Consider the following 15,501-nt stretch of genomic DNA (forward strand, 5'->3'; position numbering starts at 1 on the left):
ATCATAGCTTTACAACAGAATTTCAGCTTTAAGCATCTCCTCTTTCTTCTCCCTCAGGTTTTCAGCTCTTCACAGCAATAAAAGGGTTAATCTCACCCAGGCCTTGCAGCTGGAATGTTGCTTATCGCTGTTGGTCACATGATCTTTTGCCGGACAGCGGTGTAGCTTCAGCTGAATCTTGGCCACATTGGAGAGGGGGAGCCGGGCCGCTCTGTCTGCACATAGCAGGACTGTGGGGGTTCCGCAGGTGGAACAGGGCCCATCGGCTCCAGGATGGCCGTGGCTCAGCCCGGCCTGGCCCAAGCAGGGCCTGGCCTGGGCCCGCTGGCCCCCCACAGGGCCCGCAGCCACCTGTCCCAGCACCGGAAACAAGAGCGAGCAAGTCTGCCTCAAGGTTTCTATTCTTAAGTGTGCATCACAGAGGCGGTCACAACTTGAAGTGGCTTAAAGAATTGTCCATATTCAAACTGGCCAGCTGATAGGTTCTGTCAGGTCACAGAGGAAGCTGTAAGCACCCCTTAGCAAGGACATCACTTCCGGGACTATGCTTGCTAACCCATGACATTGTGGTTTTAATTTACAGGCATGCTTTCATTTGAAAAAACTCAAAACCAAAAAGAAACCCATTAAAACCACAGAAACTTTCCCCATATGCACTCTATGCACCCACTATCTCCAAAAGACTTTACTTTTGTCATTTTAATAGAAATAAGAATTTTTTTTATTTCCCAGTGGTCACCTTATATGGGCATGCCACTTGTATTTGCTTTCCCTCTCTGCAAAGGAAATAGATTGTCCATTAGCAAATGTCTCACAGCATTAGTGTGCAAAATCCTCAGCTATGAGTCATGCAGTCCTTTGTGCCACGCTCTGAAGTCTTCAGTTTAAAACCACGGCACATTTTTAAATATCTGCACTATTGAAAAAACATTTCTCCTGGGGCTCTTCTTTCCTACTTGCTGCCCATTTGTGTTATAATTTTGTTTGCCTGTTTGTTTTGCGCCTTCTATTGTTTCCCTTGGGCATTTCTTCTGTAGCTAAACTGCCTGCCTTGTCTTGTTTCCAGGCAGAGATCTAGGCAAAACAAAATTTTGCCAACTTGACCCAAAGCTCTCCTTATTTGTTTGGGTAACCGGAGGGCAAGTTTTTAGCCATGCCTGTCTTTTGGAGTTAACAGATGAAGACATGTAGTTCCAGAAGACACATACTACCTTTTAAAAATGCTACATTTATGTGCCCATCCACAGATAATCTTGTGCCTGGAGTTACCCCTCTTTTGCTTAAATTTGTATGAAAAATCAAAAGCAGTGCCTCTGCGTGGATCTTCAAAGTGTTCTCTGTAAAATTATTGCAAAATCTTTTAAACAATGCAGAATACCTTCTACTTTCTGAGCCCTGTATATCCCCTCTGTACCTTCAGATGTCTCCAATTCTTCTTTAACTATTTCTTCAGTGTCACTTTCAGTAACTGGGAGAGAGTTCTGGAAAAAGGTTAGATGGGAAACAAGAGGTGAGAAATAAAAGGAAAAAGTGAACCCAAGGGAATGCTCTTTTCTCACTTTTCCACTCTTTTTTTTGTACTGTCTTCATACAATAGCAGTGTATGTCTTTGTCCAAAAGAGGTGGAGAATAGGGTGTTCAAAAAGGCTTTGAAATTGAATTAGGCTGATACAGTTAAAGATAGTTAATTAACTGTCTGAAGCAAATAGCACTACGGGTGGTTTTTTTTTACCCTCTCTGTGACCAAAAATCATGAAAGGCAACATAATTAATTGTAGCTTTCTGCATGCATTTTTTTCCTTTTGAAGTACTGTTTGGCACAGTGCATTTAGTTTATCTTCCAGACCACCTCCTAACTGTGGTGAAGCATGTTGTAAATTTCTAGTGCATGACTCATTTCAAGTTTGTAATGTGTTTCCATGCTTGATATCAAAAGGCTTCAAGCACCATCTGCTGTCTGAAATCAGCTACTGTGCATTTCCTCTGTATTTGCTACCAGTGTTAGTAGCTTCCTGGCATTTTCAGGTAATAAGAGCACTGTAGGCTTTTAGTCTTGGGAGAAGTGAAAACCTGTTTGTGTGTGCCTGCTTATATACGCTTTTAAATTTTCAGTATTAACTTTTGTGTCAGGAATTGTGTTACGGAATTTATGTAAAGCATTTTCCAATAGGACTTTTTGGCAGGGGTTTTTTTGGTACAAAAATACAGCTCTACTGTATACAGTACCAATATCTACGGTAGAATTTGAGATAAAGCAAAAGTGTAAATCTGTCCTTATCTTTCCTTTAGGTGGCAGATAATGGAAAACCACCGTTGTCATCTTTGACTTACATTGATATTAGAGTTATTGAGGAAAGCATTTATTCTCCAGCAATACTGCCTCTGGAAATCTTTATCACAGCCTTTGGGGAAGAATATTCAGGTGGTGTCATTGGAAAAATTCATGCAACCGATCAAGATGTTTATGATACCTTGACATACAGTCTGGACCCCAAAATGGAATCCTTGTTCTCCGTTTCCAGTACTGGTGGCAAACTAATAGCACATAAAAGGTTAGATGTAGGACAGTACCTCCTAAATGTCACTGTTACAGATGGAAAATTTACAACTGCAGCTGATATTACTGTACACATCAGACAAATCACACAAGATGTATTAAATCACAGTATCGCAATACGCTTTGCAAACCTGTCCCCTGAAGAATTCATTGGTGATTACTGGCGCAATTTCCAGAGAGCATTAAGAAACATCTTGGGCGTGAGGAGAAATGACATCCAGATTGTTAGTTTGCAGCCTTCTGATCCTCCTTCTAATCTGGATGTCCTCCTGAATATTGAAAAGTCTGGTAGCTCTCACCACCCAATGAGAATTTTGCTCCACAAGATAAACTCTTCTGTGCCTGACCTGGAGGAGATTTTGGGTGTCCGGATAATTGATGTGTTTCATAAGCTCTGCGCAGGCCTAGATTGTCCTTTGAAATTTTGTGAAGAAAAAGTAACAGTGGATGAGAACATCATGTCAACCCACAGCACAGCCAGGTTGAGTTTTGTCACTCCCCGTCATCACAGAACAGCAGTTTGTCTTTGTGAAGGTAAGAAACACAGTAAGGAAAACGTATCCTTGAAAAGATTGTCCTGGTTTTAAAAGGCCGTAATCCACAGATGGAAATTTATATTACAGGACAAGATTAAGAATGTTCTGTAACTCTCTCCACAGTATTTGCCTAATTTTCTTCATAGGAAAGAGTAATTCTTTCTTATATCATTACCTCATTTCAAGAGTTTACATTATACAAGCTTATGGGAGCAGATTTTTATTTTTTTTATAGGCACACCTTCATTTTCCATTTTATGAAGTTAATTTTTTTTTCTTGCCTATCCTATATTGATGGCCATTTTCAGTCTTGTGTGCACAAAGGTAAGTTCCTGCAAAGCACCTGAATACCTCCTTTTTTCTGCTTAGAGGAGTAGCCCACACAGTTTCCAAATTTGGTTGGCAATAAGAGGGTAATATGGAAAATGAATATTCATTAAAATATATTTAAGTATAAAGATTTCTTACAGAAGATTAATTTATCTTTATCTCTGAGGAAAACAACATTGCTTTTTAAAACCAGGACTTAACCTTGCTGGGTGAACTTGCCCATGTGAACTAAATATTTAAAGCCTGTTCCTTTCCTGTCTCAAATACAGACATGCTTTTCTCTGCTCTCCCCAGCCTACTCGGTCCATGTTGGGTTTTGTGGCGAATGGTTCTAATGTTAAGCCCTAAACCACAACACCAGTTTCCCAATTTTACCAATTGAATTGAGTAATCAAGATAAAGATGAGCGTCAGCCACTCTATATGCTATTTGTCTAGTCTGTGCCAGTCATGCTCCATTAACTGTTATTTCACTTCCTTGTCTGAGAGTTAGGAATATCATTTGGGTTACTTTCAGCTACTGTACTTAAGAGTTCCTTTTCACAAAATACCATTACCACTAACAGAAAAGAAATAATGGATTTGGTTTTACAGAAGGGAAATGCCCCCTGGTGAACAGTGTGTGTGAAGGAAACCCATGTCCTGAAGGTACTGAATGTTTAGGAGATCCAAAGGAAGGAAAATACACCTGTGTTTGCCCAGACAGCAAAGCTGGACAATGTCCCGGTAAGGATGTAACTCTAAAGAATTCTGTGTAAAATTATATTACTTTCCAAACAAAAATTTAGTTCCAGTCCTGTGCTAATACTTTTTTATGCTTTTCTGTATTCCTAAGCACCAGCTGGCTCTGCTGTGACATTTACTGGGAGCAGCTATGTGAAATATCGTCTCATGGAAAATGAGAACAAAGAGGAAATGAAGCTGACAATGAGACTTAGAACTTACTCTGCTCATGCAGTTGTTATGTATGCTCGAGGAACAGACTACAGTATCTTAGAGGTATATTAAAACCTCCCAGTGCGTATCTCCTCCTTTCTTCCTGCCGTCTTACTATTTTTGTGCCAGATTAAGAGATTGGGTCACAACATTTCTGTGGAATTGCTATAATTGAAAATTGCCTTAAAGGTAGGGTGTTACACATCCAGGTGACAAACTTGACAAACAGAATTTTTTAAATGTGTAAATAAACAAAGCTTCCTGAGTCATCTGTTTTAAACAACTTTAAATTTATTTGCTTATAATATTGAAGTCCATACAGAAAAAGTCACTTAAAGCACAAGATGAAAGGTATTGAAGTATTGTAATACTTTGATTATGATCTGTGACTGCTTTACTAGAGGAAAAAAATGCACAAAATGTACATTTCAGTTAAAAGAACCATATAGAATAAATCACAGTTGCTGTGACTGTTTGGAAAGCAGTGTTATTAAACTACTTTTTATGAACACCGCCATCATCCTGTCTTTCCAGCAAACGTAAACTTTTATAGGCATCAATATTTTATACTCTTTAAGTGTGCAGATTATTTATTGATGTTGTGGCTTTCCTCTGTAGATCCATCATGGAAGACTGCAGTATAAATTTGATTGTGGCAGTGGACCTGGGATTGTCTCTGTTCAGAGCACTCAGATAAATGATGGCCAGTGGCATTCCGTATCTCTTGAAGTGGATGGAAACTATGCACGACTTGTTCTGGACAGGGTGCATACTGCATCTGGTACTGCTCCTGGTACTCTTAGAACACTAAATCTAGACAATCATGTGTTTTTTGGTGGTCATATTCGTCAGCAAGGTACAAGACATGGTAGAAGTCCTCAGGTTAGCAATGGTTTCAGAGGCTGTATGGATTCTATTGTACTAAATGGACAAGAGCTGCCCCTAAACAGCAAGCCACGAAATTATGCACACATGGAAGAATCTGTAGATGTCACTCCTGGATGCTTACTGACTGCCACAGATGGCTGTTCAAGCAGCCCGTGTCAGAATGGAGGCATCTGCAATGCACTGTCAAATGGAGGTAAGCTGCTCTTTATTTTTCTGCTTTTAGTTTTCAAAACTGCTTTTCAAATTCTCTGCTTTGAAGGACAAAACAGCTTCGTGCATAATTCTGGCTTTCCCAGAGTTGTAGAGGGTTGGCTGTTGAATAGGTAGGAAGGCTGTGTGAACTAGATTCAGTTCCTTGGGGTATGAAGTGGATAAAGTCCATCTGGCAAAGTGGGGATTTAATCTTCAGTGCTGACACCTGAGGTCCATCCTCTTAACTGCCTACTTTGGAATCTTTCTTTTAAAATTCTGAAATCATTGGGACAACTTGCATTTTGTGAGAGAAATGGAAATTATCCTTCAGTCATGTTCAAGAAAACTCTTACTGTTAGGCTTGGCCTCATCTTTCGATAAAAACCTTTCTATTTTTTCTCATCCTTTCTCTCTTTAACAGGTAGTTGGGTAGGGAGGAATTTACCTTAAATCTGTAGGTGGGCAGGGAGGATTTTATCTCAAATCCAGTAAAGCTGTGTGCATCTTTCAAAAATACTGTATTTGATTTCAGGCTACTACTGCAAGTGTGCACCTTTGTTTATGGGAACTCACTGCGATGTAAGTGTCAACCCATGTGCTTCCAACCCCTGCCTTTATGGTGGGACTTGCATTCCAGTCAGTGATGATTTTATCTGCCAGTGCCGAGGACAATACACAGGTCAAAGGTATGTTTGTATGGTTCATTGTATCCATGAACCCCTTAGAAAACAAGCTATAAATGTAACACTTCTGTTTCCTTTTTTTATCTGTTTCCTACTTAAAGCTCAAACTTTGAGACACACTGAAGGTGGCTGAGGTTAACAACAGCCCCTGTGTTACAGCCCTGAATCCCTCATAATAAATTCACTTGCAGTAAGGTAATGGTTCATGTGGTTTTGTTTGTTTTGCCTTTGCAGATGCCAGCTGGGTCCGTATTGCAAAGACAATCCTTGCAAAAACAGTGGCAAGTGTATTGACAGTTTGGATGGACCTGTTTGTGAGTGCGAAGCAGGCTTTCGTGGAGAAAGGTAGGTAGCATTCCACATATATTGAATTTTAATAGTATTAATTGACAGATTAACAGTTCAAACTGGTTGAAATCTGGGATGTTGATAAAGTAGCAAATTGCATGTTAGTGTGCAGTCCCTTATATTAAATATATCTGAAATAGTTGAGAACAAGATTATAACAAAGACTGTTGATGTAAACTAAACATCACTGCTGTGCTCTGTTTCTGATAGGTGCCTGACTGATGTCGATGAATGCATAGAAAACCCATGTCTCAATGGTGCCCTTTGTGAGAATACTTACGGTTCATATCACTGCAACTGTAGTCGTGGATTTGGAGGCAAACACTGCACAGACATTGTTCTTAATAAATATGTTTCAACATCTTGGAACATTAGCTTAGCTGAAGTGATTGGGATTATTGTTTTCATCGCAGGAATCTTCTTGCTAGTTGTGATTTTTGTCGTTTGCCGCAAAGTGGTTGGTAGAAAGAAGAAGCACCAGCAAGAACCTGAAGACAAGCAGCTGGGAGCTACAACAGCCTTCTTGCAAAGACCATATTTTGATGCAAAATTGAATAAGAACATTTATTCTGACATCCCACCACAGGTTCCTGTTCGTCCCATTTCATACACTCCAAGCATTCCAAGTGACTCCAGGAACAATCTTGACAGGAATTCTTTCGAAGGGTCTGCTATCCCTGAGCACCCCGAGTTTAGTACTTTTAACCCAGATTCTGTACATGGCCACCGGAAAGCTGTAGCTGTTTGCAGTGTTGCACCAAATTTGCCACCTCCACCTCCCTCCAACTCACCTTCAGACAGTGATTCAATACAGAAACCCAGCTGGGATTTTGACTATGACAGTAAGAGATGTTCTTATTTTTTACTTTCCTGTTAAATGTGTATGCTGGTACAATTTTAATGAGTACAAAGTCTCTGTCTGTACCTCTTAAGGTAAAAAAGGCATTATGACTACTGGGTTTTGTCTCTGATCAGGCTTCATGCTCTGCTAAGTTTTGTAAAAACGTGCTGATCTCAACTTTAAATTGTATTGATTCTTTAATCTAGAATCTATTCATTGTCTCACATGAAACTTTTTTCTTCCAGCTAAAGTAGTAGATCTTGACCCCTGCCTTTCTAAGAAGCCTCTGGATGAAAAGAACTCCCATCCTTACAGTGCTAGAGAAAGCATGTCTGAGGTCCAGTCTCTCAGCTCCTTCCAGTCTGAATCATGTGATGACAATGGTATGTGAAATGCAATTATTCTGTACTGCTGCTTAGGTTCATTTGTTCTGTCTTTGCATCTGTATTTCTTAGTAACAATAGGATTTACATATGTTGAATATATATTAAATAGTAGCTTATTTAATATATATTTGTATTTACTTACATTAATACCCAGATCTATTAATTTTTAAAAAAATATTTTACCTATCTTACATCTCTTGTTAATTACTGTACCTTAAAATTATATAATCATTCTGCTGCTGGAATATTACAGTGAAAATGCAACTCAAGTTGTTCAGAGCCTTATGTTTAAAACATATTAAAATTTGGTAAACTCTTCTAAGTTATTGTTAGTTATCACCTTATGCGAGCATACAATGAATTTAAAAAAAGACCTCTGCACAAATATAACTTTTGCTTTGCCGTTCAGCTCTCAGTAAAAAACTTTTTGGTGTTACAGTTTCATTTGTTTCCTTCTCTTTTTCTTGCTGCGACCTCAGCTCCCATATGGATCAGATCAGTTCTGAGTGAGAGCAGAGTTTAAGGGACTGCTTGTAAGTTTGATTACTTTAGTAATGAAGGAAACTGCACAAAGAGGAATTTTGTTATAATAGAACAGTATATTTGGCTTTCACCATTATTGAAATGAATTCATAAAAACATTTCATACATTGAAAAAAGCCAATACAAAAATATAAATATTTTGATCACACCTCAAGTCCATCAAAATATAATCAACATACATATTTGTGGGTTTGATTATTTTTAATTGGATGTCCTTTCCATTGTGATGACAGATGCTTTTATAGTTGATATGAATGCATCTATGTATTCAGAAACATGTCATACTGATTGGACAAAGCCACAGTTGTCTCATAACTTAATTCACTAAGTTAAGGTGTTTTGACTCTTTATTCCAATTTCTGCTTTTGTCTCTGCCTGGTAAAAAAGAACTTGAAATTCCTTTAGCTTAGGAATAAAGAACATTCTGCTTCTCAAAGAAGTAGAGTGATTTGTTATTAACAGCATGACAAAAAACCCATCTGTTTAATGATTGGTGAAAGTAAAATGGTATGCTTACAGTCCTCATCATTTTATCAGTAGACCTGATACCAACTTCCAGCTTTTTCTCCTGTGGTTTTAAGTGCTGTGTGGTACATGTTGTTCTCTCCTCCTCACTGTCTCATATGTTTAGTATATTCTTTTTCCCATTTCTTGTCATGTATTGATTACTCATTAATACATCATTTTAAGAGAAATAGCTGTGGCATCATAGATACTGTTCCTTCCTTCCATTTTGGTAGATTTAGTATTCATTAGCTTGATATTTAATCCCTGAGCTGTGCAAACAAGTTGCATGTGCTTACTTCATTTTACCCTATAAGAATAAATCCTTCTCCATTCCAAAACTATCTTGGGGAAGAGGGAAGGCATAAAAAATACATTAATTTTAGGTTTTTTTAAAATAAGCATCTAACAGCCTGAATTTAGTATTCCGACTGTGATATCCCTACTTCATACAAAACTTAAGTAGATCAGTAATAGAAGTTTTCAGTAGGTATTTTTCATAGTCTATTCTTTTAGTTCATTTAAGGGAAAATTTCTTTCCCATATCTTTCGTTGTCAGGGAGGGAACGTAGTTTACATTTTTAAAGGAGACCTTTAATTTAAAGTAGAACTCCTTAATTCACCCAACACAAGCCTTTAGAAAAGTCTAGTTTGTTGCTATGTAGATAAAGTATTATGCAAATGAGTATATTTAGGCAACATTTCAGAAATTCTAAGACAGCTTAAGCAGCCTTGTACTCATGCAAAATGTGCTTCACGAGTAGTTACAAGTACTTTTGCATGTTTAGCAAGAACAAAATTGAGCTTTAGATTTGTGTTTTATGTATTACATGCAACTACTTTCTAGGTAGAGAGTTGATGTGTATGTACACCAATAATCTTGCTCTATAAAATGGTAATGAACTGCAATTTCACAGTGTTGATGGGGGGTTTTATGTATATCTGTATGTTGTTTAAAGTTATACTAACTATAGGTTTGTTTTAATTTGCTCCTTTTATACCTTTTACAAGCTTCCATAGTGACTGTAATACACCTTGTCAATGCTGTTGTTGACTCGGTGGAAAAAGAAGGTATATACATGTTTTCATATTTATTTACTGCTTTGGCAGCATAATGCATGTTTTTCTTCCTACATTGTCTTCTAGTAATGTAGCCCTAGCCAGATGCGAGTTATAAAATATTATTTACTTGGACTTTCTGATAAGTTTTAGCAAAAAATGTATTTATATTGTATATCTGTTAATATTTTCTTGCATATCCTGTAGATGCCCTGTGAACAGGTTTCAAAGTGTGATTTCTTGGGTAAAAAAGGATTGGCATAAAAAGATCTTGGTGCTTACTCTCTTCTGAAAATATTCATACTAAAGCTGCCAGCAGAATTGAAACATCAAAGGCAAATACATACAGTAGTGTAGTTGAAACAGCAGCAGCCTCCGCTTCCTTTTCTTCTCCCACCCACACCTGTCGATACCTTGTCCAGCTGAGCAGAATCAGAATGGTCTGATATCAGTATTCACTTTCTTGGTCTTCAGATCAATCTGTCTCATAAGCTGAAAAAACCTGATTTCTGTCTGCAGCTGAGATATATAGCCCTCTCAGTTTAAGTAGTTCATTACTATCCAGCCTTACAACAGTACCTAAAAGGTATGTTTGGGTGTATGTACGTAGACACACATACATTTGTGTGTGTAGTAGGTATTTGGAAGTTAGAAAGAGGCAAAGTAGGCATTTTCAATGGTATTTTATTTCATTTCTTCTAACATTTAAGAACTAACCACTCTGGAAAACAACAAACTCTTTACAAAATAATAGTAGTAATAAAAGTCCCAGTGAGTCTATACAAATCCTTACTATTGTTTTAATTGACTAAATAGTACTTTAAGTTCCATTAAAAGGCAAATGATTCACTCCATGACCATGAGTTTGCAGAGATTTCTTCTGAAATAACATCCAGCATATGCTTCCTATTTGTAGATATAGACTAGGAAACATTGTTTTTTACTAAGTCCTACTTAAAATGAAGCCATTGTAAGAACATAAAATTGATTATAGTAGCTAAAGTACACCCTTTTTAATTTACACAGACACGCAAAATAAAGTAGACAAATGCAAAGACTTCTAATTACTTGAGAGTATTTCATTAATGAGGGTGCCATTTCATTAATGTGTACCTATAGACAATAGTTCTCAATGCAGAAAAATTGTAATGCACATTACTTGGGAATGGGAGAGTTACAAGACTAAAAGAGGCCAGATCTACCAGGGGAAATATTAAATAACTTATGCAGATTTTCTCTGAGATTTTAATTGGTAGAATCTAAAAATTATAGATGTAGTTCTCAAGTCAAAAGTATTGCTTGGTGTTTTGGTATCACCATAAGATAAATACAAACACTGTATGTATTGTAGTCATAGAAAGATTAAGTATGTCCTACTCAGCTGCTTCTTGTCATTTGAAAGTTTCTGTTCTTAATAAGCATTTCTTCTTTCAAAGCATCTTGGGTAAAGAGTTCTGCTTTTGAGCACCCTCAGGAGGGTGTCAGTTCAAGCAGCAGAGATCCTTACTCAAGCCTTCAGCAAGGTCAAGTTCTGGGAATGATGGTCCTTACCTTTAGTTTCCCCAAGTGTTTCTGTCCAGCAGGTATCCTGGTAGAATGAGCTGTAGCTAATTTCATCAAAGGACAGTTTTAGGCCTGTGTTCTCTGCACTGCTCCTCAGGTTGTAGCCTGATGCAAATCAGCAATGCTGAGTGCAAGAGAAAATATAGCTCCAATCTAGCAGATTGTCACATAAAGATGGGCACATCTGGTTCTAGTTTGTGTTTCTGTCATTTATGTTAAAAGGTCTTTGCTTCAGAAGAAGAGGAAAACCAAGATCTCTCCATTCCTTGGTAAAAGTGCTCTAAATCATAAAGCCTTTTGGCTTTAGTTTTGCACCCAATTTCCCAGGAAAAAATAAAGAATGTTATCTTCTAAGCAGACTAGTAATCAGAACCTTCTCCTGGACTTGAGGCCAGAGATGTTTTAAGAGTCTCAGAACTCAGACTGACATCTCCATTAGTCTGAACAGTATTTTTCTTGTCTGGGCTAGACAAACTTGAAAAAACAGGAACTTCTCTCCAAGGAGTCAACCTCTGTCCCTTCAGTCTTCCAGCAGATGAAAGTATGAATTCTTAGGAGAAGATTCTGCTATTAGGATAGGCATCGCTCATCCTTAGAGACTTTAATAGGGAATATAGATTTCTGAAGAGAGAAGGGTTTAGTATTTGTCAGATAACACAAGGCAGTTCTCTGCTGAGCATGAGTTGTTGGAATTGCCGTACAAAGGGAGGCAGGTTTCCTAGTGCTTTGTGTGTGGAAGCCAGACGCTAAAGGAAGAGTTACCTTGATACTCGAGGAATACTTGAAAGTGTGCCAATAGATGGAGCCCTGTACAGAAAAACAAGGGCAGATACAAGGAAAGAAAAAAATCAGATCAAGTCCTGTTACCCTCTGTAGCAGAAGTCCTGCATATACTGATACAAGGATTTCAGTGAACTCCAGACTGCAGATTTTACCACAAGACAGCCATATCCCACATGGGCTGTACATTAATTCAGTAGCTGTCCTACAGTTCGAGTCTTAACAAATAAGGAGCCCAGGAGAAATTTTGTTTAAAAAGCCAACTTTAGTATTGCTAATTAAACTGAACAAAAGCAGCATGAATGTCACAGAGGCTAGTCATTGTTTGTCTTCATATTGGTTCTACTATTTGATTCCTAACTACAGATGTTTTCTCCTTTTTCTTATTCTGCCACCTAAAGAATCTTTTGCTGTTCCTGACCTCAGCAATTCAAGAGGTGACTTCTGCATGCAGTTCATTGATGTTCACCAAAATATTTGGTTTTAACACTGACTTACTATCAGTTGCTTGCTGTGCATTTGTCTGCAGTGATTTCCCTTTACTAGATTTGCACTATATTACAACAATGTGGGGGTTTTTTTTTTTTGGTGTCCAGATGAGAGAAACTATTGGTTTTTAGTGAGTTTAGGCTTACATCTAGTTTCCAGCAGACAAATACAAACTTATTCAAATGGAGTTTGTAAGAGAGGATCAAGTCCAGTCATTTTTGCATGATTAAGTTTGATTTTGCTGTTTTGTTCTTGTATTTGAATGTGGAATGTCTTTACTAATAATCAAAGATGTTTATCAGAGGTGTGGCAGTTCCTGTAGAGCTAACAGTATTTTTTGAAATTAACTTTTTAATTTGCTTAAGCGGTAAAGTCAATTTAAATGGTCTGAATACTTTACCAAATAGAAATTGCTTCTTTTATGTAATAAGGTCATGGGTTATATGTGCTAAATATATTTTAAGAGAACTAGGCCATTGTTATCACCTTAACTAATTCCTCAACAACAATTAAGTGTTAGCTGCACCAGGCAGGGTGTTGATTCTTTGCTATCCAGTGAACAATTCTATACCATTATGTATTGTGACAGCACATTCCATAGGTGACTACAGCTCTTCCCATGTTAGGTGTTATGTCTGAGAAAATGTAAAAGTTCAAGTGTGAATGATGCACTGTCTCATGCATGGCATAAAGTAGAGTTGAATGTCTTTTGTGCAACCAGGGCAAAATGCTGATTAACAAGTAGTGTCCTAATCACAGTGATTATTGTGTTACTACATGTGTTGGTTTCTCAGTTCAGACTGACTTGAATACAAGATAGTAATACTACTTTTTTTTTTAAACTAACTTTTTAGGTTATCACTGGGATACATCAGATTGGATGCCAAGTGTTCAGTTGCCAGGTATCCAAGAGTATCCAAATTACGAAGTGGTTGAGGAGTCAGCTCCCCTCTACACAGATCCAAATGCCATCGATACAGACTATTACCCTGGTGGTTATGACATAGAAAGTGATTTTCCACCTCCACCTGATGACTTCCCTGCACCTGATGAGCTTCCATCGTTACCACCTGAATACAGCGACCAGTTTGAGTCAATACAGCCACCCAGAGACATGCCAGCCGTAGGTAGTTTGGGTTCTTCTACAAGGAGCAGGCAGAGATTTAACCTTAATCAGTACCTTCCCCATCACTACCCTGCAGACATGTCAGAACCTCAGACTACACCCAGTGGTGGCAGCGGCAGCTACAGAGAACCGTACGCTCCATACTCACTGGGGTTCAATCAAGACTTTGAAGCACCCACTGTAGACAACATGTCCATGTCTGTGTATGCTTCCACAGCCTCCTGCTCAGATGTGTCAGCATGCTGTGAAATGGAGTCTGAAGTCATGATGAGTGACTATGAGAGTGGAGACGATGGTCACTTTGAAGATGTGAAAATTCCTCCACTTGATTCCCAGCAACATACAGAAGTCTGACACACTCAACAAAAGTGCCTGGACTCTAACAAACTTTATCAAATCTAGAACAATTTTCAAGAGCTTTTTTATTTTTTCTTCTTTTTTTTTCCAGCCACAGTGAATGCTTTTGTTTCAGTGAGCTAAACTGGCATGGCAGCATTGGATCATGCAGTTCATTTCACTAGATGAACCTCTTTCCATTTCCTGACCTACTATATTTGGAAAGTTCCAAGATTTCCATTGGCTGTGCCATTTCTGAACATCCTTTATGTACTTACATTGTTCTGTGTTTAAGAAAAATCACATACCACTTTTCCATGTTAGCATGATGCATATATTTATATAGTTCTAATGCAATTAATTTTCTCCTACTTTTTGTAAATTTTATGTACAGTTTTGATTTTAATAGTTTTAACTAGATTTTGTAGATATTTTGTGAATTTGTTTTCCACTGAAACTAGTGGTGTTAGTGTGCCATTAAAAATGAGCACCCTGACTTACTACAGTCAGGGCATCACTGTATGTATTCCCCTGAAAACTAAGGTTTGACATTTCATTGTAAAACATTCAACATATTTACAAAATTTCAATTTTACATATATTAGGTCTGATATTTTTCTGGGTCAGCTATATGGAAATGTCTTAAATGGGTTGCTGTATTTTAGAACTGTAAACATTTTTTTTCCCTTCTTGGAAAGTGTGTTGGGGACCTTCTGCATACCAGTTTAGAACCAAAACCACCGTGACACAGTTTTTATAGTGTCTGTATATTTGTGATCCAATGGTCTTGTAAAGGTTTTTACTGAAAATTACCATTAGCCAGTCTTTCTTACTGACAATAAATTATTAATAAAATACTTTAGCTTTGCTCTGTGTATCTCTATTATATAATATACCATTGACAAAGCATTCAGTGCAGCATTTTTTAAGTCTGTATATGTTTTGTACTGTATTAAGTTACTTGCTCCAAGCAACTCGTTTTCCTCTCCTCCAAAATCAGCCTGCAGCTGTGTTAGAGATGCTCACGAGATGGCAGTGTGTGTCTGCTTAATGGTGTTTTTAAAAGTAATCGGGCCAGTCTGAATAAAGATTGATGGGTATCAAACTGCAGTAGCCTTCTCGGTAGTTTGCATTTTTCTTTAAACATATAATACCAGCTATGTAAATTGCTGAATATTTTTTCTCAAGTCCCAAAAATATATACAAAAAAAATCCCCAAGGTCTTTAAAGCAGTTTCTCCCCTCCTTTATCACCTGAATACTTACTTTCATGACTAGTTACCCCTTGATTGTGCACCTGCATGCTGAAATGGCCATGTCATTGTCTGACTTTGTGCTAAATAGTTGGTGGTTTCCTGCAATTATATTTCAGTTGCAGTTTCTTACGTTAAGTTCACACTAGAAGT

The 15,501-nt window shown here is 37.8% G+C and overlaps 1 protein-coding gene across 6 annotated transcripts in view; it reads left to right on the top strand.

Moving 5' to 3' along the window:
* Nucleotides 1-15,206, top strand: part of FAT1 (FAT atypical cadherin 1) — a 107,912-nt gene extending 92,706 nt beyond the window's left edge. For 2 of the 6 annotated variants that reach the window (XM_017744347.1, XM_017744348.1), the window contains exons 19-29: nt 2,290-3,091; nt 4,017-4,148; nt 4,258-4,421; nt 4,977-5,439; nt 5,971-6,124; nt 6,356-6,466; nt 6,680-7,311; nt 7,556-7,693; nt 9,755-9,814; nt 12,547-12,582; nt 13,489-15,206. In XM_017744347.1, the coding sequence (XP_017599836.1) occupies nt 2,290-3,091; nt 4,017-4,148; nt 4,258-4,421; nt 4,977-5,439; nt 5,971-6,124; nt 6,356-6,466; nt 6,680-7,311; nt 7,556-7,693; nt 9,755-9,814; nt 12,547-12,582; nt 13,489-14,114 (3,318 nt within the window). In that variant the 3' untranslated portion in view covers nt 14,115-15,206. Of the gene's footprint in view, nt 1-2,289; nt 3,092-4,016; nt 4,149-4,257; nt 4,422-4,976; nt 5,440-5,970; nt 6,125-6,355; nt 6,467-6,679; nt 7,312-7,555; nt 7,694-8,175; nt 8,230-9,754; nt 9,815-12,546; nt 12,583-13,488 lie in introns of those variants that run through there. The other 4 variants (XR_001865260.1, XM_017744350.1, XM_017744351.1 and 1 more) reach the window with 4 other exon arrangements.
* Nucleotides 15,207-15,501: the final 295 nt, after the last annotated feature.

Source organism: Corvus brachyrhynchos, unplaced genomic scaffold (genome assembly GCF_000691975.1).
Source record: "Corvus brachyrhynchos isolate BGI_N302 unplaced genomic scaffold, ASM69197v1 scaffold17, whole genome shotgun sequence".
Classification (NCBI taxonomy): domain Eukaryota; kingdom Metazoa; phylum Chordata; class Aves; order Passeriformes; family Corvidae; genus Corvus; species Corvus brachyrhynchos.